At 42.5% G+C, this 23,255-nt stretch overlaps 1 protein-coding gene across 5 annotated transcripts in view; it reads right to left on the bottom strand.

Annotated features, from left to right (window-relative positions):
- The window catches only part of LOC141144826 (cadherin-10-like), an 881,011-nt gene that overhangs the window by 415,925 nt on the left and 441,831 nt on the right, over positions 1–23,255 (bottom strand). For all 5 annotated transcript variants that reach the window (XM_073630880.1, XM_073630882.1, XM_073630881.1 and 2 more), the window contains one exon: positions 4,096–4,390. In XM_073630880.1, the coding sequence (XP_073486981.1) occupies positions 4,096–4,390 (295 nt within the window). The remainder of the gene's footprint in view (positions 1–4,095; positions 4,391–23,255) is intronic.

The raw sequence follows: 23,255 nt of genomic DNA on the forward strand, positions 1-23,255 counted from the left end.
GGCTTTGACCCCAGCTGATTTTCTGGACATTCCTTCCTCATTGGAGTGGCATCAGCAGCGTCACAAAACAGGGTCCCGGACCACGTCATCAAGAAGATGGGCAGGTGGAAATCCGCTTGCTTTGCTCAATACCTCCAATCCACAAGCAGAAATGTCACAAGCCTTCAGCAAACTTGCCCTGTAGGACGTTATCAGCTCAAATAAATAATTACCTTCCTAACAAAGTCTTTTTCCCCCTTCTCTTGGCATACAGTCCTGCAGACCAGGGCACACTTCAGGTCTACTTTATGTTGTTAGTCTTGTGATGTGTTTATGTGGTTCACATCTCTCCTGGACATAGGGCTCTGACCATAAATAGGAAGGCCAGTATGGTGGCCTGAAATTATGGGAGGAGCCCGGGAGTATTTAAAGGGGTTGTAAAGTTATTTTTTTTTTTTTTTTAAAATAACAAACATGTTATACTTACCTTCACTGTGCAGCTCGTTCTGCACAGAGTGGCCCCGAACCTGGTCTTCTGGGGTCCCTCGGCGGCTGTTTCAGCTCCTCCCCGCAAGCATTTACCACCTTCATGCGAGCTCCCTCGCACGGTGGTGAGTGCTTGCGGGCGCGCTTCCGTGATACAGCCGGCGGCTATAGCCGCTCGCTGTATCACTCGGCCCCGCCCCCCGGCGCGCCGCGTCATCGGATGTGATTGACAGCAGCGCGAGCCAATGGCTGCGCTGCTTTCAATCCATCCACTGCAGCCAATCAGCGACCAGGCTGAGCTGCAATGAAGATGACGAGCACGAGCAGCGAAGATTCGAGGCGTCAGGTAAGTAAAACGGGGGGGCTGGGGGCGGCGGTACTGTCAAAAGTTTTTTCACCTTAATGCATAGAATGCATTAAGGTGAAAAAATTTTTACCTTTACAACCCCTTTAAGCAGACCACCCACACTGGTCTGTGTCGGTTCTAGTGTGCGGTATCCACCCACCCTTTCCCCTTCTTAGGGCACTTCTCTTAAAACCTTTTCTCTACAAAACCATCCACTTACTTATCTTGGGTATGCCCCCATCTCTTGGCATACCGTCCTGCAGACCAGGGCACACTTCAGGTCTACTTTATGTTGTTAATCTTGTGGTTCACACCTCTCCCGGACATAGGGCCCCGGCCATAAATATATAATATATAAAAAAAAATATATATATATTTTTTTTTTCCTAGGATGAATCAGTAAATCACAATCATTGTGTGTCATTGTAAAGCTGGGATCAGATGTACTGTATGTAATACATAGGAATGAGCCTTAAGTTTGGGTCAATTCCCAATGCAAAGGACAGCTCCCCTGGTGGGGATCTGCCATATAAAGATGGTAGTGATAACTAGGGATGAGCCGAATACCCCCCTGTTCGGTTTGTACCAGAACATGCGAACAGGCAAAAAATTTGTTCAAACACCATTAAAGTCTATGGGACACAAACATGAATAATCAAAAGTGCTAATTTTAAAGGCTTATATGCAAGTTATTATCATACAAAGTGTTTGGGGACCTGGGTTACGTAACCCGTTACATAACGAGCGACCCCGCCCCCCTCTGACATCACGGGGAATGTCACAGGGAAGTCCCCGTCAAGTCCCCGTGCGTCAGAGGACCGTCAGAAGACGAGAAGCGTCACACAGTGGGAGCCTCCCATAATGGATGTGGAGCGGCCCGAGAAGAAGAAGGGAAGAAAACGCCACAGAGAAGGATGCTGGACGAGAACACTGGAGAAAGAACCAGAAGAAGAAGAAGATGAAGGAAGAAACCGAAGGAAGATAGAAGATAGAAGAAAGAAGATAGAAGAAAATAGAAGCATTTAAATAAAGGAATTGTCAAAAACTGTCTCTTGTCATTTTTAACATTTTTGACAGTTTTTTTGTGAAATGGTAAGGGTACTTTTGTGCCCCCTTACCATTTGACACGGGGGGGCCGGAATCTGGGGGTCCCCTTGTTAAAGGGGGCTTCCAGGTTCCGATAAGCCCCCTGCCCGCAGACCCTCACAACCACCGGGCAAGGGTTGTGGGGATGAGGCCCTTGTCCCCATCAACATGGGGACAAGGTGCTTTGGGGGCTACCCCAAAGCACCCTCCCAATGTTGAGGGCATGTGGCCTGGTACGGTTCAGGAGGGGGGGTGCTCTCTCATCCCCCCTCTTTTCCTGCGGCCTGCCAGGTTGCGTGCTCGGATAAGGGTCTGGTATGGATTTTTGGGGGGACCCCACGCCATTTTTTTTTTTACATTTTGGCCGGGGTTCCCCCTAATATCCATACCAGACCTGAAGGGCCTGGTATGGAATTTAGGGGGACCCCCACGCCATTTTTTTTTTTTTAATTTTGGTTCGGGGTTCCCCTGTGGGGAATTCCCATACCGTTTTTATCAATGAACTTTTATGTGTATTGTCGGACCGGCAATTCATTAATAGCCGCGAGTAGTTTTAAATGACTTTTTTCCTTTGAATGTCATTTTGCTGTCAGACTGTTCTAAACACGGGAAACATGCGCCCCTTTACAGGCATACTATCCCCCCCCCCCCCGCAGGTACGAAATTTAAAGGAATATTACACTTTTATTGTTTCACTTTAAGCATTATTAAAATCACTGCTCCTGAAAAAACGTCAGTTTTTAAAACTTTTTTTGCATTGATCCATGTCCCCTGGGGCAGGACCCAGGTCCCCAAACACTTTTTATGACAATACCATGCATATAAGCCTTTAAAATGAGCAATTTTTATTTCTCCTATAGACTTTTAAAGGGTGTTCCGCGGCTTTCGGCTGTTCGGCGAACTAGCGAACAGCCGATGTTCGAGTCGAACATGACTTCGACTCGAATTCGAAGCTCATCCCTAGTGCTAACACTGCTAATGACAGACCACCACCGATATCTGGCAGAGGTTTGAGCAGGCAGATGAACTAGTCAAATACATTTTTTCTACCCACATGCTAAATTACAAGCAGGATCCCTTCAGGTCAAACTCATGTTCAACCCTGGAGAAGTATTAAGAGTCTTCTTTAGTGAGCAGTTATGTATTTTTTATTTTTGTGATTTAAATAGTACAGAAGTCATTGGATTGACATAGTGGCCAGGTAACCATTTTTAACCTCCCTGGCAGTAATCCCGAGTGTGGCTCGGGGTGGATTTTCATGACCAAAAGCAATAACCGCGAGCCACACTCGGGATCGCATCGCAGTATCCTGGTACAGTTACTTATCTTGTCCCCAGGATCCTGCGATGTTTTCCCGCTGTGTCCGTGCGCTGTGTCTCCACTCGATCTACCACAGTGCTGGGCTCTGTTCCCTGCGAGCGTTGTGATGCACGGGGACCGAGAACAGCGCCAAATTCAAAAAGTAAAACGCACACAATACATACAGTATCTTACAGATTACATTACTGTATCAAATAATTTCACATCCCTTTTGTCCCTAGTGGTTTGTCCAGTGCCCTGCATGCAGTTTTTTATTATAAATACTGTTCTTTCTGCCTGGAAACTGGAGATTGTCCATGGCAACCAAAACTGTCCCTTTACATCAAAAGTGGTTTTAGACCAGCTAGAAAACAGTGATAATAAATTAGAATCACTTGCAAAATTGAGTGATAGTGATTTGTTTGGAAATTCATCATCAGACACTGAAAGTAATGACAGCGACAATTCTGCAACTGAGCAAATTTCTGTGTTTTTAATTTGATTACATTATTGAATAATTTTTTTTATTATTATTTTTTATAATTATTTATAGTTATTTATTATATTATAATTTATGATTTCGTTTTTCAAACTTTATCATACCCGCGCTGTCTACTAGACTCTTGTTTGGACAGATTTACTGTAAGTGTGTTATTGCTAAGAATTACAGGTCTACAATAAAAAATGCCAAATTTCGATGCAAAACAATTCTACTGCTTTGAGCATTAAAAATCTGAAATAATCATGCCGCCAGGGAGGTTAAAAGTAGAAGTCAGCTATGGCAGCCTACATTTTTCTCTCTGAACAGGTTTCTTTTAACATTTCATTTCTGGGTCTTTTAATCTCTAAAATACCACTGATATTCTAAATACAAGCTGGGAGACAAATACTTTACTTACCAACATCAGACATTTCAGGGACACTGGCAGTATAAATGTGTTCTAGAAAAGTTGGCTCATTATCATTAATGTCATGTATCTTTATGACAAACTCTGACTCCGGTTCCACAGGTCTCCCTGTCCTTCTATTTATTGCTTGGGCACGCAAGGTGTAATAGGCTTTTTCTTCTCTGTCAATGCGCCGTGTGGCATGAATGTCACCTGTTCTCTCATCAATGACAAAAAGAGTTCCTGCTCCATCTCCTGAGAGAATGTATTTCAAACTCCCATCTCCTCTGTCTTGATCTGAATGAAGCTGTAGAAAAAAATAAAATAAAAATAGCACATGGTTAAATGTAATATGTGCGCTTGCAGCATATGTATAAATTATGTTTGTATACAGCAAATTAAATTGTTTCTTAATTTGTTGCTTATTTTGAACATGCTACATTATTTCATCCTGATGTTGTCCTATTACAATAAAGCCTTAGAAGTATTGACATGTACTAAGGGATATACAGTATGTAAGCTGCTATTGCTGACCTATTTTTGAAATGTGAGTTGCCTGTCTCTCTCTCTGTGCTCAAAATTTTACTGACTTGGAACAAGTATATCTCTAGTAAAGTCAAAAATCCTTATCTGCATATGTTCCCAGTCAGTGAATCATAATATATTAGGGTAACTGGATCGGCATGACAGTTAGTATTAGTATTTTTTTAAAAGGTCAGCAACCTATTTTTACATGTTCCTCCCAGTACAGATTTCCAGATTTAAGCAGATGGACTAATACCTTAGCTGTAGCTATTTAAAAATAATCTAAGGCATCATTTCTCATTTTACATAGAAATAATGTTTTTGTGGAACAGAACTCTATAGAGGTATCTGGGGCAGCTCTGATGATAGGTTTGGGTCCTATTTTTGAGTTGCTTCCAGCAGCTTTCTTTTAGATTTAAGAATTTCAAGTGAACAGAATCCATTTTTTTTTAATCTACTTTACAGACAATAATGACAGTACAGGTTGGCTAGGACAGGGCAATTTGCTGACTTGACTTGTCTTGTTATTGTTAAAACCTGTGTGTGATTCATACATCAGAAATTAGAAGCATGAATGCAGTACTTGGCCTATATTGATGATGTAAACTTAACGTTTAACACTATGGTTGAGTTAAAAGGTGCTCTCCTTTTGTAAGGGCTACTAGGGTGGTATGAGAGGAAAAAAATAAAAACATGTACATTCTAAAAAGGTTTTATTTTGCTATTTACACTATAACTTGCTAAATGCAGCTTCAAAAAAGGTTGACGGGATTTTAGTTTTTATATTGTGAGCAAAAACTAATAGAGCTATAGAAATGATTTCTTGTTTAACTTTGGATATCAAAGTATAGGCCTTTGTCTAGAAAATCTAAAGCCCTTCTCTATAAAACCCTGTTTAGGCCAATACCATACAGGAGATAACAAAATGCTTTCAAAATGAAAGAAAGTACACCCAAAAGAAGACCAAATCTGTTATGAGAAGAAGGAATTTAATTGAATGCCACAATTAAAAAATGTAAATTTTGAAATTGCTCACAGCCAAGAGGCATGGCAGAAACTCTTGAAGGAGACCATTGTCCATTATAGGCTACTGTACTAATGCAGGGATATAAAAGGAAACATTATCTGATAGAACACAATTTTGGAAGAGTGCCAATAAAGGGAAGCAGTAATCATTTCCTATCAGTTGATAGGCTGTCAAGGGAAAATGCTTTAAGGAGCCTGCAACTCTTTTCAATGTCTGGACAGGTGCCTTATCAATGATCAATCAACTAGGTTGCCTATCTGGCTTCTTGGCATGCAAGGAACATATATAGAAACTTCACAGTTTGTGAAACATCCATTTGGTGCTATAGAGGCATATGCCACAGGAATAAAGGTCAGGAGACCATTTACATATAGCTCAATATGCTTTACACTCGATACATTTTAGTTTGGTTCCACAAATCATGATTTGATCTTTCATTCTAACAAAGACACTTGTATAAGGTAATACAGTGTGCAATCTATAAAAAATCTTGTGCGAACGGTCAAACACCCATTAATTTGGCCATTCACACAAGATTCTCCATAGATTGCATAAGTCTCCCTCCTAGTGTTTCCATTGTTCAGCAAATAGCTCTCATGGTCAAAAGTTCTTAAGCTATTTTTCTCTTAGGATCGAATGTTATGGGTTTTTATATTTGGCCAATGAAATGCACTAAGGACACTATTACAAACGTATTACAAATATTACAGGAATTATTTGCTATACAAAAATGTTGAGAGAAAGACAACTTTTTATAAATTGGACCCTTAAAGTGATTGTAAAATCTAGATTTTTTTAAATTTTAATAATAAACATACCTTCTCTTCTGTGGTCTCTTTCCAGCACTCTAGGCTCCTTCTCTTCTCTGTGTGCCCCCATAGCAAGCTGTTTGCTATAGGGGCACAGTTGTAGGCTCACTCCCTAGTTGTATAAATTATTGTATTCCATGCTTAGGTATAGGCTAGGCTGCTGCCTCCCCCGAGGGGCTTCAGTTGAAGCTCTCGTATTAAAAAGTTGTATAAATGTACGGGTGGGTGGCGCTGCCTGTCACCTAAAGAGTGATCCTCTCCAGTAAGTCACTCCTCTCAGGTGAATATGCAACAAACAGGTAATAATCACTCCCGTCACCTGCAGGTGATCCCCCAAATAGGTCACTCTTCTCAGATGAATGGTGAGTGATTTCCCAATATATGAGGTAAATGTCATAAAGGGTGTTCTCACCCTGTGACCTATATCAAAAAATGTATTAATAATGGTCTATTAATTGTGCTGGCGAATGATTATCACCCATTTGTTGCATATTCACCTGGGAGGAGTAACTTACTGGAGAGGATCACTCTTCAGGTGACAGGCAGCGCCACCCACCCCTACATTTATACAGCTTTGCACTGCCTGTGTCCGTAGATGCACACAGCATGGCTTGGCCCTTCCCCCCGGTCCCTCCTAAGAGCACTTGCTTGATAGCAGCAGGAGCCAATGGCTTCTGCTGTTGCCCGAGTCCCTGTGAGAAGAGGATGAAAGAGGAGATAAAACTGCAGCCGGCACAATGCTGGGTCCTTGACAGGCTCAGGTAAGTGTTTGGGGGGGGGGGTAATGGTTAGTGGGGTAATTTTTTCCTTAAAGTAGAGAATGCATTAGGGAAAAAACACTCAGGCCTTAAAATTACTTTAAAGTCCATTTTAAACTGCATGTCCATCTAATATAATCATTTCCTACAGGGTAACATTGCTACTATTTGATTTTGCTTCCTAAAGAACACAGTGTTGTCACTCTATTACAGGACATGGACAAAAAAAAAACAATATTACTGGGGGGCTCAGTAAAGCTTGTGATAGACTGCATGAAAATATTTTTTTTTCTTGCTTATAGTTATACTTTAAGGATGGCTATGCTATAAAAAATGGTTTTTTTTTAAAGGCTGCCATGCCTTCATATGACCATTTGCAAAACCAAAATGTGAAATACTTCCCAAGCATCTAATAGTTTAGGATTAAAGTTGAATCTGCTGCTATCCCTTTAAACTTCACATTAGGAATGAGTTAAAAAATAGAGTTGGCATATTTAAGCTCACATATGGGTTCACACTTTTCTGCTCTAGTGCATTGCGATTATCTGTCTATTACTGCAAAGTGGTGTCATGTATTTTTAGTTGCACCCCAAGGCAATGCAGCTCCAATGCACATGTGTTGCAACACTCCACAATTCACAGTAATACATTACTGTATATTGTGTTGCATTGCTTTGCTGAAAATGGTGCATACCATTTTTATATATTTTTTGCTATGATACATTGCCAGTCTATTTATTTGAATGGGATACACAGAACAATGTAATGCACATTAACGCACACATAATTGTGTTATTGCATGTACATTACCACAGTGCACTGCACTGGAAACGTGTGAAGCCAGCCCAAATCTTTATAGAAACAAATACTATACTTTGCCACCTGTGAAATTTCCGAATAAGAAAGTTTGAAAAGTAACCTTAGGAGTCTTTTGACATTGATTGTCAAGCTCGGGATCTATTACTTTTTTTGGGAAAAAAATAAGGCCCCCTTTACATCTATGCAATTGTTTTGGTAAGTTACTATCTATGCATTGTGATGCCCCACAAAACGTATGCAAGGTTTCTTAGGGTGCAATTCAAAATGAATGGCACAGCAACCCACCACACAGCAAATATTGCATTTTACTGAGTGCTACTTCAAAGCTCAAATGTAAAGCCAACCTTATGCCCTGTACACACGGTCGGATTTTCCGACGGAAAATGTGTGATAGGACCTTGTTGTCGGAAATTCCGACCGTGTGTGGGCTCCATCACACATTTTCCATCGGAATTTCCGACACACAAAGTTTGAGAGCTTGCTATAAAATTTTCCGACAACATAATTCGTTGTCGGAAATTCTAATCGTGTGTACACAAATCAAAGTGCCACGCATGCTCAGAATAAATTAAGAGACGAAAGCTATTGGCTACTGCCCCGTTTATAGTCCCGACGTACGTGTTTTACGTCACCGCGTTTAGAATGATCGGATTTTCCGACAACTTTGTGTGACTGTGTGTATGCAAGACCAACATCCGTCAGAAAAAATTCATGGATTTTGTTGTCGGAATGTCCGATCAATGTCCGACCGTGTGTACAGGGCATTAAAGTTTTGATAGGAAAACAAAAGGAAAGCATACTAATTATTTAGTATAATGAAATGTCATGGAATGCAACATTTGGAATGAAAACTTCTATTAATTCAATGGCCCTGTTACTACCACATAGAATTTCTGTTGCAATCTTTCATAGTTGGACTGGAAACTTCCGTGTAAAGTTCTAAAAAATTTTTCAGTCTTAAAACATTGAAGGATTATTTATGTTTAATATTTTTTGTCATTATTGTGTTAGGCATAAACGAAACCCATTGTCAATTCCCTGTGAAGAGAAAAATAACTTACATAAGTTCATCCAAGCATTACCTGAATGTTCATCTTTGCTTTGAAAGGAGTACCTCTTTGTAAGAAACCCATACGGTTTTTAAGCCCATCTCTGAAAAAAGGAAAAATGTTCCCTTGCAGTTGGGCTTCCCCTGTACTGCATAGGTTAAATGATTGTTTAGTTCTAGGAGGTCTCAAAAAGCAGTTTTACTCAGTCCTCTACTCACCCAGCAGCTGGTGCTCTATTTTACATTCTGGCAGTGGATTGTCCCTTGGCTATGGGTCATGCATTGGACTTGTTGATGTCAGCCTGGACAGAGCCTGTATGAAGATCTAGTAAGTAAAACTGCATTTCGTTCCCCCTAGACCTAAATGAGCATTTAACCCTTGAAGTGCAGAGATTATACAGCAAGGGCGCATTTTTCCTTTTCCATGGAGTTCAAGGGGGTGAAAAAGGTTCAGGAGGGCAGCTTTTTCAAAATGAAACAAAAATCAAGAACATGGAGACATGATCCCAACTGACTGGAGGAAAGTTCAAAAAGAATCTTAGAAAATTGTATTTTAAGGAAATGGTAGTTGATGCTTGGAATAAACTTCCAGCAGAGGTAGTGAGTAAGTCAACAGTAAACGGCTTCAAAATGTTTGGAACAAACATAGATCTATATTCAGTCAAAAAGGTTAAGGAAAAACAATACAAAATGTGCATACAAAAAACAAAAACAAAAAAAAGGACAGACACGATGAACTACTCAGTCATTTTTCTGCCATCACTTTTCTATGTTTATATCTTTCAAAAACAATTTAGAAACAGTATAGGAAAGGTGCATTTTGGCAGAACAGTACCTTAAAAAATACAAGTGTTCGCCAGTATGCAATCTAGTTAATCAGCTGTATTCATAAATGTGAAGCTCCATTGTTGAATGAAGCCACTTCTGATATGTCACCTGTAAAAATAGTAAATACTACCTCTTTCACTGCCCACTATAGTAAACATCAATATGGTGAAGAAAAATCACCAGTTGGATCGCTACAGCAATCAATACTTCAGTTAAATTTCCTGTGTCCCCCATTCTACTCAGTGGTTCCTCCTGCTGACCCCTACATCACTACTGCTTCTCGTAGTTAGATAAGAATCATTGGAAGGAACCAGTGAGGACAGAGAGGGGGCATAGGAGAATGACATCGAGTTCTAATTCTGTACCAGAATATATCCAAATACACTCAGTGTATGCTCCTTGTTATCATATCCATAAACACATACAGAATTTATAAATTAGAATGTCAGAGCTAGGGTCAGGAGTTGCTTCACCTCAGCTTTAGTCTTGCACCAGTTATCTTCAAAATTGCTTGAAACCGAAATTACTGTATGTTGGTTATTCAACAAGCCGAGAGAGTGTGGATTATTCAGGAAGCAAACCCACCTGTCCAGTATGTGAGGAGCTTCATTACATCTAACAGCAGGTAATTGCAGAGACATATATTATTTAAAAAAAAAAACTGCATGGATTTTATGATCTAAGAGATGACCATTTTGCTTACTGTACAGCATTAGCAATTCACCATCCCCTAATTCCACTGTCAACTAGACTTTAGTCTGCTTTTTTCTTTCAAGAAAAAAAAGCACACACAAGAAATTATTCCTAATCTTCTACTGCCTATCACTTCCAATTTCCTTACTCTAACATTAAGCAACTAACATACACTAAATCTTATCTTGCATAAAAGCCGTTGTGTTTGTATTTGACAGTAGCCAGATTGCCCTGAGCCACCAAAGCAAGGCAGAGCAGATAATGCATTTGTAACAGTTAAAACCACCAATAAATTCTCAATATCAAATGCTGTTGTCAGTGACCAAAAGGCAAACAATTATTACATTTAACACTGGTAGCAGCTTTTCCAGATAGCAATAATCAAAAAATATAAAGCACAATTCATTAAGTGTTGATTTCCTTAAATGTAGAGCTAAGATGATAATTCAAGAGAAAACAATTGTATTGTATTGTGATAATACCTCTAAGCAGCACATTTGTAAGGCATTTTTGAAAATGTTGATGATTAGGGATAAATGTGGTGCATCTGTGGTAAGGATGTGTGATGATTTGGGTGCAGTAATTTGCTTTTCTTTTTCCTGCAGCAAAGTCTATTACAGCAAACGTGGCTCCTTAGACTTTGTTCCTTGCATCTTGGGCAAACTGGCCTCTAGCACAACAATCTCAAGACAACAAACACAGGCCTAAAATGAGACACAAGGCAATGGGAAGGGGGCCACATATTAAGACAGATGGCACAGAGAGTTCTCTTCCAAAAACATTACAGTTGTAGATTTTCGGGATTTCAGTGGGTCATTTAATTTTTTTGACAAAAAGTGTGGGGGGGGGGATAGATGCAAGGAAGAAAAATGTATAAAATGTTGGCAGCAGTAGCAACAGGGAGAACAACAGGGGGAAATGGCTGACCAGGGCAGCGATGGCTTTATGATATGATTAGAAACCAAAATAATTAAAAAGCGAAGAGAAATTAAAAGTATAAAAAGTATGCTTAAATATTGTTTAAAACTAGAAAAAAAACCTCTTATGGATAACAGAGAAAATTTAAGGGTACCTTTAACCAGTTAGATATTCCCAACACAAAGTACTTAAAATGCCCTATTCTTTAACAAAATGTTAAAGAAACATAGATATGTAGAAACCATAAAACCATGATGTCCGCACATGTTTTTGATTTTGTAGATGTCAATTAGGATTCAGCTAAAGCCTGGAAATCAAACATGGACAGATTTGCTCCTATAACTAATTTTCCAAGCAATAACACTTCACCTTAATAACAATAACACTTTCACCTTAATACATGCATTAAGGTGAAAAACCCTGAGACTTTAGAACTCCTTTAAAGTAAGATGATCTTTTTTATCAGGCGCTCCTCCATACACATTAAAGGCATACATGTATGTTCATATGGGATGCCTGTTGTGACTGGCTGTGGGACAGAGAACTAAAAGCACAAGGGATGCTGGAATGGCTGTAAAGTAACCATTGGAAAGGCAATACCCCAAGTGAAAAATGTGAGGAACCTTTTTTAGGAAACACTTCATAGACTGGAAAATGTCAGGATTTTCTTTCTTGGGTACATCAATCCAGTCTAGATTTGATTTGATATTAGGTGGCAGATTAAGTAACTTATCTCTTTTAATGATAGGAATTATCAGTATTTAAATACACTGCTCAAAAAAATTAAAGGAACACTTTGAAAACACATCAAATTTCAATGGGGAAAAATATGATGCTGGATATCTATACTGATATGGATTGGGTAATGTGTTAAGAACAAAAGGATGCCACATTGTTCGATGGAAATTAAAAGTATCAATGTACAGAGGGCTGAATTCAAAGACACCCCTAAAATCAAGGTGAAAAAATTATGTAGCAGGCTAGTCCATTTTGCTGAAATTTCATTGTAGCAACTCAAAATGGTACTCAGTAGTTTGTATAGCAAAGTCTATTACAGCAAACTTGAGAAATTACAGAACTCCTATTGAAAAGTAACACAGTGAATATTTTAACAGTATAAACATGATATAGAAACACTGACAATACCTATACCAAAGTCATTTGCTTGATTTACACTTAAAAAGTCAACACAGCATGAAATTATCAGTCCCTGATATTTACTGGCAGTTGTAAACAAAATCACAGATTTTTACATACTGTCAGTAAATTTTCTGGTGGTTGGCAACCCAGAGTCAGGGTACCATTGTCCAGCATGTAGAGGTCTGTGCGTTTCTCCATGGATATGCCTCCCCAGACCATCACTGACCCACCACCAAACCGATCATTCTGAACAATGTTATAGGCAGCATAACATTCTCCACGGCTTCTCCAGACCCTTTCATGTCTGTCACATGTGCTCAGGGTGAACTTGCTCTCATCTGTTAAAAGCACTGGGCGCCAGTGGTGGACCTGCGAATTCTGGTGTTTAACTTCTCCATGGTGCTTTGCAGTGAGCACAGGGCCCACTAGAGGACATTGAGCCCTCAGGCCACCCTCATGAGGTCTGCTTCTGATTGTTTGGCTAGAGACATTCACACCAGCAGCCTGCTGGGGGCCATTTTGTAAGACTCTGGCAGTGCTCATCCTGTTCCTCCTTGCACAAAGGAACAAATACCGATCCTGCTGATAGGTTAAGGACCTTCTACAGCCATGTCCAGCTCTCCTAGAGTAGCTGCCTGTCTTCTGGAATCTCCTTCATGCTCTCTTGAGACTACACTGGGAGACAAAGCAAACCTTCTGGCAATGGCACGTATTGATGTGCCATCCTGGAGGATTTGGATTGCCTGTGCGACCTCTATAGGGTCCAGGTATTGCCTCATGCTATCAGTAGTGACACTGACCCTAGCCAAATGCAAAACTAGTGAAAAACAGTCAAATAAGATGAGTGGGGAGAAAATATCAGTGGTAAAACGATTCTTGTTTTGGAGGTTGTCTCATTGTTGCCCATCTGGTGCACCTGTTGTTAATTTCATTAACGCCAAAGCAGCAGAAACTGATTAACAACCCCCTCTGCTACTTAACTGACCAGATCAATATCCCAGGAATTTAATTGACTTGATGCTATACTCTGATTAAAATATGTTCCTTTCATTTTTTTTGAGTAATGTATATAATTACAATAAACTAAAGGCAAGAAAGGACAAAGGGTGGAGATTAAATGAAAAATTGTATAAATTGCATTACTAGCCAAGGTGTTTACTTCAGCTTACAGAGATTACACAGAATGTGACAGCATAGCTGCCAACTGTCCCGAATTTCCCGGGACATTCCCGGGACTTGGACTTCATTCCCGGATTTGTGGCGTCCCGGAAAATGTCCCGAAAAATTCGGTTCCGGTTTTTGAAACCGCCGCCGCCGCCGCCGCCGCCGCCGCCGCTAGAGGTCGGCGGCCGGCGGAGACATTGTCTCCGCCGGCCGCCATTTTGTTGGAGTTCAGGAAGACGGCTGGGGGGGGGCTAGACGAAACTTCTGCGTCGCCGCCCACCCCCTGCCCCGCTCCGCCTCGGCCCGCCCCGCTCCGCCTCGGCCTGCCTCGGCCCGCCTCGGCCCGCTCCGCTCCGCCTCGCCCCGCCTCGGCCCGCCCCGCCTCGGCCCGCCCCGCTCCGCCTCGCCCCGCCTACCCCCCGCCCCGCTGCCAGTCTGTTATGGAAAGGGGCGGGGGTTCTAGGTGGGGGGTGAGCGCGCGCACCGCTGTGGGACACCTGATGTGAGTGGGGGGGGCACAGGGGACACCTGATGTGAGTGGGGGGGGCATTGGGGACACCTGATGTGAGTGGGGGGGGCACTGGGGACACCTGATGTGAGGGGGGGACACCTGATGTGAGGGGGGGGCACTGGGGACACCTGATGTGAGGGGGGGGCACTGGGGACACCTGATGTGAGGGGGGACACCTGATGTGAGGGGGGGGCACTGGGGACACCTGATGTGAGGGGGGGCACTGGGGACACCTGATGTGAGGGGGGGACACCTGATGTGAGGGGGGGGCACTGGGGACACCTGATGTGAGGGGGGGACACCTGATGTGAGGGGGGGGGCACTGGGGACACCTGATGTGAGTGGGGGGGGCACTGGGGACACCTGATGTGAGGGGGGGAGGGCACTGGGGACACCTGATGTGAGGGGGGGACACCTGATGTGAGTGGGGGGGGCACTGGGGACACCTGATGTGAGTGGGGGGGGCACTGGGGACACCTGATGTGAGTGGGGGACACCTGATGTGAGTGGGGGGGGCACTGGGGACACCTGATGTGAGGGGGGGACACCTGATGTGAGTGGGGGGGGCACTGGGGACACCTGATGTGAGTGGGGGGGCACTGGGGACACCTGATGTGAGGGGGGGACACCTGATGTGAGTGGGGGGGGGCACTGGGGACACCTGATGTGAGTGGGGGGGGCACTGGGGACACCTGATGTGAGTGGGGGACACCTGATGTGAGTGGGGGGGGCACTGGGGACACCTGATGTGAGGGGGGGACACCTGATGTGAGTGGGGGGGGCACTGGGGACACCTGATGTGAGTGGGGGACACCTGATGTGAGTGGGGGGGGCACTGGGGACACCTGATGTGAGGGGGGGACACCTGATGTGAGTGGGGGGGGCACTGGGGACACCTGATGTGAGTGGGGGGGGGCACTGGGGACACCTGATGTGAGGGGGGGGGCACTGGGGACACCTGATGTGAGTGGGGGGGGCACTGGGGACACCTGATGTGAGGGGGGGGGGCACTGGGGACACCTGATGTGAGGGGGGGGGCACTGGGGACACCTGATGTGAGTGGGGGGGGCACTGGGGACACCTGATGTGAGTGGGGGGGGCACTGGGGACACCTGATGTGAGTGGGGGGGGGCACTGGGGACACCTGATGTGAGTGGGGGACACCTGATGTGAGTGGGGGGGGCACTGGGGACACCTGATGTGAGGGGGGGACACCTGATGTGAGTGGGGGGGGCACTGGGGACACCTGATGTGAGTGGGGGGGGCACTGGGGACACCTGATGTGAGAGGGGGCACTGGGGACACCTGATGTGAGTGGGGGGGCACTGGGGACACCTGATGTGAGTGGGGGGGGCACTGGGGACACCTGATGTGAGTGGGGGGGCACTGGGGACACCTGATGTGAGGGGGGGGCACTGGGGACACCTGATGTGAGGCGGGGGCACTGGGGACACCTGATGTGAGGGGGAGCTCCGCCGGGGACTCCTGATGTGAGGGGGGGCTCCGCCGGGGACTCCTGATGTGAGGGGGGGCTCCGCCGGGGACTCCTGATGTGAGGGGGGGCTCCGCCGGGGACTCCTGATGTGAGGGGGGGCTCCGCCGGGGACTCCTGATGTGAGGGGGGGCTCCGCCGGGGACTCCTGATGTGAGGGGGGGCTCCGCCGGGGACTCCTGATGTGAGGGGGGGCTCCGCCGGGGACTCCTGGTGTGAGGGGGGCTCCGCCGGGGACTTCTGATGTGAGGGGGGCTCCGCTGGGGACTTCTGATGTGAGGGGGGCTCCGCCGGGGACTCCTGGTGTGAGGGGGGCTCCGCCGGGGACTCCTGGTGTGAGGGGGGCTCCGCTGGGGACTCCTGGTGTGAGGGGGGGCTCCGCCGGGGACACCTGATGTGAGGGGGGCTCCGCCGGGGACTCCTGATGTGAGGGGGGCTCCGCTGGGGACTCTTGATGTGAGGGGGGCTCCGCTGGGGACTTCTGATGTGAGGGGGGCTCCGCCGGGGACTCCTGGTGTGAGGGGGGCTCCGCTGGGGGCACCTGATGCAAGGACGGACTCTGCTCGGACATCTGAAGCAAGGACGGACGGCTGGTGGCAGGCGACGTGGCAGGTGACACGCTCAGGGATCCCACTGATTCTGCATTATGGTGAGTTGAATGATTTCATTTTATATTACAATGTAATAATAGAAATAATGCGCTTCAATCATCCTGACACCATAACAACCATGGTGCCGGGATGATTGAAGCATTAACACCAGGTGTTTGGAGTATCTTTATCTGCTGATTGTTAAACTTTCTAGAATACACATATTTTTATTGTGTAGGATCTGGGGCTGCTGTCCCGTCATTTCCCTCTCTCTCCCCCTCTCCCCCCCTCTCCATCCCTCATTCATTTCAGACTCTAACCACACCCTCTAGAGCCACGCCCATTTAAGCCACGCCCACAATTTCGCGTAAACCACGCCCATTTTTCGGCGCTTCGCGCGCCGCACTTGTCTGTTTTTAATAGGCCACGCCTGCTGGTGAATGCCCCGCCCCCTAATTATTGGACAGCTCCGCCTACAGCCACAAAAGTGTCCCACATTTTTTTTTTACAATGTTGGCAACTATGTGACAGCTGACGAAAAGTGTGGGTAATGCTGGAGATAGTGAGGGCATTGTCATAATCCAACCATTGATTACAATGTCATTTAATCAACATATTACATCATTCTAATTATTACAATATGGAGTCATTATACATTACAGAAAGTATATTTCCTTTGAATTTTAGATGCTCTTATTCTTCTGTTTAATGTTTGTATGGCACAAATGAAGCACCTTGTTGAAATGCATATTTAAACAATGTAAATTTTCTTTTACTCTTTTAATTCATGCTGCTCTTACTAAGCAATTCTATATTCTTATCTCATCTAAATGTGCAGCCTTGTTCCAGAAAGGTACCAGGAAATTACATAGATAGAATTATGAGAATTGTATCAATCCTCTAGATGTTACTGAAATACCAATCTAACAGATAACAAGTTTTAAAAAGGGTAAAGGATAGAAAAGAAAATCCTGTAATTGTGGAGACAATTACAAGATAGTGAAACTTATCAACCTTTAAATAAAGATCACATTACAGAATTTCAAAACATGTCCACTAAAATAATTGAAGGAGGTAAAGTTTTTGGTGCTGTAATCAGCTAAATTATTACTAGTATTGTGTTGCTCAATAAACACCTTTACAAATGGCTATATTGTCATCTATAGTACAGCTTTTGAAACATTTACAGGGTTATAATAAAGAAATGTTTTACAACCTTGATGACCAGATCATTTTTTGATAGCACTACGCTATTTTAATTGGTGATTGTGCAGTCATGCAACACTATATGCAAATGCAATTTATATAGTTTTTTACACAAATAGACCTTTCTTTTGGTGGTATTTGATCACTGCTGGGTTTTTAATTTTTTAATATATAAACGAAAAAATATATATTTTTTCATTTCTGTTAGAAGACATATCCAATAAAACAATCACATTTCTTCATGAATTGAGGCCAAAATGTATTCTGCTACATGTCTTTGATAAAATATAAATACATTCTAGTAGCATCTACAAACTATGGTACACACTGTATAACTGGTATATAATTAATGTACAGTTATGGGAGACTATCCTATAAAGGTTGGACTTTTAAGGATGTACATCTGACACTGAGGTGAGCACATAGTTTCATTAAAAACAAGTTTTATTCAATACAAAGATATTAAAAATTACACAAGGAGATATAACCATCTCATAAAATGTAGACAATAACATAGTACTGATGTTGATATTAATACTTGTTTCCAATGCTGATAATAATTCATATACAGTGGGGAAATTTTTCACTCTTTGTTATATTGCAGCCATTTGCTAAAATCATTTAAGTTCATTTTTTCCCTCATTAATGTACACACAGCACCCCATATTGACAGAAAAACACAGAATAGTTGACATTTTTGCAGATTTATTAAAAAAGAAAAACTGAAATATCACATGATCCTAAGTATTCAGACCCTTTGCTCGGTATTTAGTAGAAGCACCCTTTTGATCTAATACAGCCATGAGTCTTTTTGGGAAAGATGCAAGTTTTTCACACCTGGATTTGGGGATCCTCTGCCATTTCTCCTTGCAGATCCTCTCCAGTTCTGTCAGGTTGGATGGTAAACGTTGGTGGACAGCCATTTTTAGGTCTCTCCAGAGATGCTCAATTGGGTTTAAGTCAGGGCTCTGGCTGGGCCATTCAAGAACAGTCAGGGAGTTGTTGTGAAGCCACTCCTTCATTATTTTAGCTGTGTGCTTAGGGTCATTGTCTTGTTGAAAGGTAAACCTTCAGCCCAGTCTGAGGTCCTGAGCACTCTGGAGAAGGTTTTCGTCCAGGATATCCCCTTATTTGGCTGCATTCATCTTTCCCCCTGCAGCTGAAAAACACCCCCAATGCATGATGCTGCCACCGCCATGCTTCACTGTTGGGACTGTATTGGACAGGTGATGAGCAGTGCCTGGTTTTCGCAACACATATAGCTTAGAATTAAGGTCAAAAAGTTCTATCTTGGTCTCATCAGACCAGAGAATCTTATTTCTCACCATATTGGAGTCCTTTTAGAGTCTAAAAGGATATCATTGTTTACTACTGTGTGGTCTCTGTGATTGGTCATAGCAATCACATGGTAGCATGGGCAATCACAGTGCCCCTATACCATGTGATAGCTGTGACTAATCACAACATCACAATAGAAAACAAGGTTTCAATAAAACTTTTATAGTCTTGCCAATTGATTACCACAGTGATCATCACTGTAATAAGCAATTACAGTGTAAAAAAAAATCTTGATCACCTCTCCAGAGCATTACAGGGTCACTATGGTAACATGGCACTGCTCTGGTCATAGTATGCAAATTACATATATATATATATATATATATATATATATATATATATATATATATATATATATATATATGTATATATATAATATAATTTTTTTTAATTTATTTTTTTACATACTGTCACTTAGCATAACAGTGTTCCTGATCAATGATATTTTGCTCCATCCACAAAACAGTATCTACTGCTTTAAGAAATGCGATAAAATACTGCATACTATTTTTCAAAAAGTTTTTTCCCATTTACAAAATTTTTTTTCTAAATTACTACTTGTGGTATTTTCCCAAAATATGCAGTATTTATCTCATGAAACTATGGAATATTTTATCTCCATCTCCAATGGTTTGCACCATAGAAATATGGCAACTCACTAAGTCAGTGCAGCATATGTAATAAGGCAAAAGAAAAAAGGTGACTAGAATACCAGTCAAAGGGAAACTGCTTTCCCATGACACACGTGGTGTACCAATGACAACTACTGTAAGTTAAATTAAGTAAATACAAAATAGCTTTACAAATGTCAAATACTGAATAAAAATAGTATAAAAATCTCACACATGTACAGTATAAATACCATGCTTCTACAATGTTTTATTAGTGGAATAAAGGTATTTACATATGTGTGTGATTTTTTTATACTCGTTTTAATTCAATATTTGACATTTTTTTTAACAAAATGTGTATTTACTTAAAGTATAACTTTTTTTTTTAATTGGTTGCAGAGATATTAGAATGACTATTAGATTTTCATTGCTGTCTCTGTTCCAATTAGGGAGATTCACCTTCTCTATTTGTCCTGTTTACCATTATCATTGAAAATAAAATAAAAATACAATACTCTGGGTTTCGCTCAGAACCTTTTCCCATCTCACGAGGAACAAGACAAGGCTGCCCCCTATCCCCCCTACTTTTTGCTCTCGTAATCGAACCCTTAGCGGCCCTGATCAGAGCGAACCCTCATATCCGAGGTCTAGAGGTAGCTACAACCACACACAATTTGTGTCTCTTTGCCAATGACTCATTATTGTTTGTTACGTCACCTCACACTACCCTACCTAACCTTATGAATATCTTAGGTAAGTTTGCTTTGGTCTCCAGGTTGGAAGTTAACCAAACGAAATCCAAACCCCTTAATGTGTCTCTTCCACAGGCTGATCTCGAGCTGCTCCACCAAAACTTCCCTTTTCACTGGTCCTCCTCATCAATACCCTACCTGGGAATTAAATTGACTAGTGATCCATCTAACCCGTTCCAATCAATTATCTCCCAACGCTAACCCAACTATCTTCTCTACTTAACTCTTGGCAGCCCTTATGTATGTCCTGGCTAGGACGTGTTGCAGCTGTGAAAATGTCTTTGTTGCCAAAACTACTGTATCTATATAGAGTTCTCCCGATTGCTATCCCCCTTACTACCATAGGGTCATACAAAGCCAAGTCTTCAAGTATATTTGGGGCCCTACTAAACCCAGAGTTGCTAGGCCAGTTTTACTCCGTAACAAGCTGAGTGGAGGCCTTGGTATATCCAACTTTCTACAATACTACCACACGGTCCGACTGGCCCAGTCCATACTGTATCATTCTAAGTCCGAAACACCTCTTTGGGTTAGTCTTGAAGCTATTGATCTTCACCCAATCACTGTAACCAACTTGCTATCGCTGCCCCCTAAGGCACGTAGCCCTATAATCAACCCAGTAACGCAACACACCCTTAAACTCTGGGACAAGTTGAGGATCCCCTTCAAATTGATCTCTCTGCACTCTCCACTCCTATCCTTTCTCGGTCACCCTCTTTTCTACCCGGTGTACACCGAACCAGCCTCATTCCGAGCCTGGGCCCAGGCGGGTCTGACTCGCATATGTGCCTTAATTAGTGGCGATACTTTAAAATCATTTCCAGCTATTCAATCGCAAGCACATTTACCACACAAAGAGTGCTTCCGTTACCTTCAAATTGTACACTTCGCTCAAACGACTATAAAATCTAGCTCTGGACTAGATAATCTAACCAAATTTGAGAATATGTGCAACTCGGATCTGCATGTCCCAGGTATTATGTCTTGCCTCTATACCCATCTCACGTCGCCACCCTCATCCCTCCCCACTTATGCTCAGCGATGGTCTAGAGACTTAAACATTGATCTAGAGGCGGAAGACTGGACGACCATTTGGACTAACACAAAAAACTCATCCCAAAATGTTGTAGCCTCAGAAGCAAACTATAAAGTGCTAATGGTATCTAGTCCCAACCAGAATCGCTAAATTTCTGGCCGAGTATCCACCGAATTGTTTTAGGGGTTTAAGGGGTTGCAAGGACAGAGGCACGCACATGCACATCTGGTGGACATGGCCACCTGTGCAGCATCTCTGGGCGACAATATTCCAAATGGCCTCTACTCTCCACCAAATAATCATGGACCCAAACCCAACTATAGCCCTGCTTAATTTTATTCCGAAAGACTACACCAGAGCACAACTACGTCTCCTCCTTCACCTATTCACCGCAGCCAAGCAAACGATTGCTAAGGCCTGGAAGACACCCACACTCAATATAGCTGAACTGAAAAATAGGATCACCCAGGCAATGATACATAGCAAGATTGAAGCGACAATCCTAGATAAGGTCCCCCAGCACTTTAAAATCTGGCAACCATGGATAGAGCATTTTTTGCCCATTGATATAGACAAACGCCTTTTAGAACCCTGAGACCATTATAAATACCATCGACAATTATTGAAATTGCACCTGTGCCCGTGTGGCCCGACCGACCTATCCACCCCTTTCAGCTATCCCTCACTTCTTCCTTTATGATCCCTTCTACCCTGCTCTCCTTTCTCCCCCTCTTTCCCCCCTTTTTACCTTCAATAACCATTGGTATTGTACTCTGTTTCTGGAGATGGTCTCGGCTGCTTTTGTGTCCGACACCAAAAGAATAGCCTCAAACAGCCCTCTATAACTAATTTAGGGACCTTGCTCCCTCTTAATGTTTACATTATCGGCTAGTACTGGACCCTGTGTTATCTGACAGAGTGCCCCCTTATTGAAACCCTAATTGTATTATACCACCGTTATATTGTTTTATCGAGATGCACATTGTTTTATGTACACGCAATACCTTGCACTGAAATGCTTGTAATAGATGCTTGTTAATTACCAATAAAATATGTGAAAAGAAAATAAAACAAAAAAAAATGATTTTAAGTCCCCAGAAAAGCAATTTAAGGGAAATTTTCCAATAAGGACACTAGTTCTGGTGGCCTGGGAGACACCAAGGGATTCCCTTAATTTGCAGGGATTTCCTCTCATTTCTTGTTTTGACAATGAGACAGGAAGTGAAGGTAAATCTCCCCAATGGGACACAGATGGCCAAAAAAATCTGACAGGGTACTAACCCTCCATTACTTTATCCAAAATTAAAAATAAAGTTTTTGCCTTTAGATATACTTTCAAGTAGCCTTTCTCAACCTTTTCAACACAGAGGGACCCTTGAAATCAATTTCTACTCCCAGGAAGCCCCTGCTAAAGATTACTATATCTACTGTACAACTCATGATACATTAGTGTGATGGTCAATGGAAAGAATGCTCTTTGCACTTGTAATTTATGCTCCTAAATAGCCTGAAGGTGCTGCTTAGATTTTGATCTTCTCTATGTGGCTAGTGTGTGAAAAAAGTTTCACAAGTGTGGAATCTCTTCACGCAGGAGGAGTAGCAGAATGTGTTTTGGGGTATAATTCTAAGTATACCTATGCCGTGTGTTTGTAGACCCCAACATTTTTCACACACACTAAATAATATACACTGATTTGGGTAACTTGTACCAAAAAAAAAAAATAGCAGAATACATTTTGGCTTACATTTGTTAAAGAGTTCTGTATGAAAAATCTTATTACAGAAACTAAGATTTTTTTCTTTATTTTTTCATTTATATAGCAACAAATAAAAAACCTGTTCGATCTTTCTTTTGGTGGTATTTATTCACTATCTATCTATCTATCTAAAAAAAAAATATTAAAAAA

This window comes from Aquarana catesbeiana, linkage group LG05 (genome assembly GCF_042186555.1).
Source record: "Aquarana catesbeiana isolate 2022-GZ linkage group LG05, ASM4218655v1, whole genome shotgun sequence".
Lineage (NCBI taxonomy): Eukaryota > Metazoa > Chordata > Amphibia > Anura > Ranidae > Aquarana > Aquarana catesbeiana.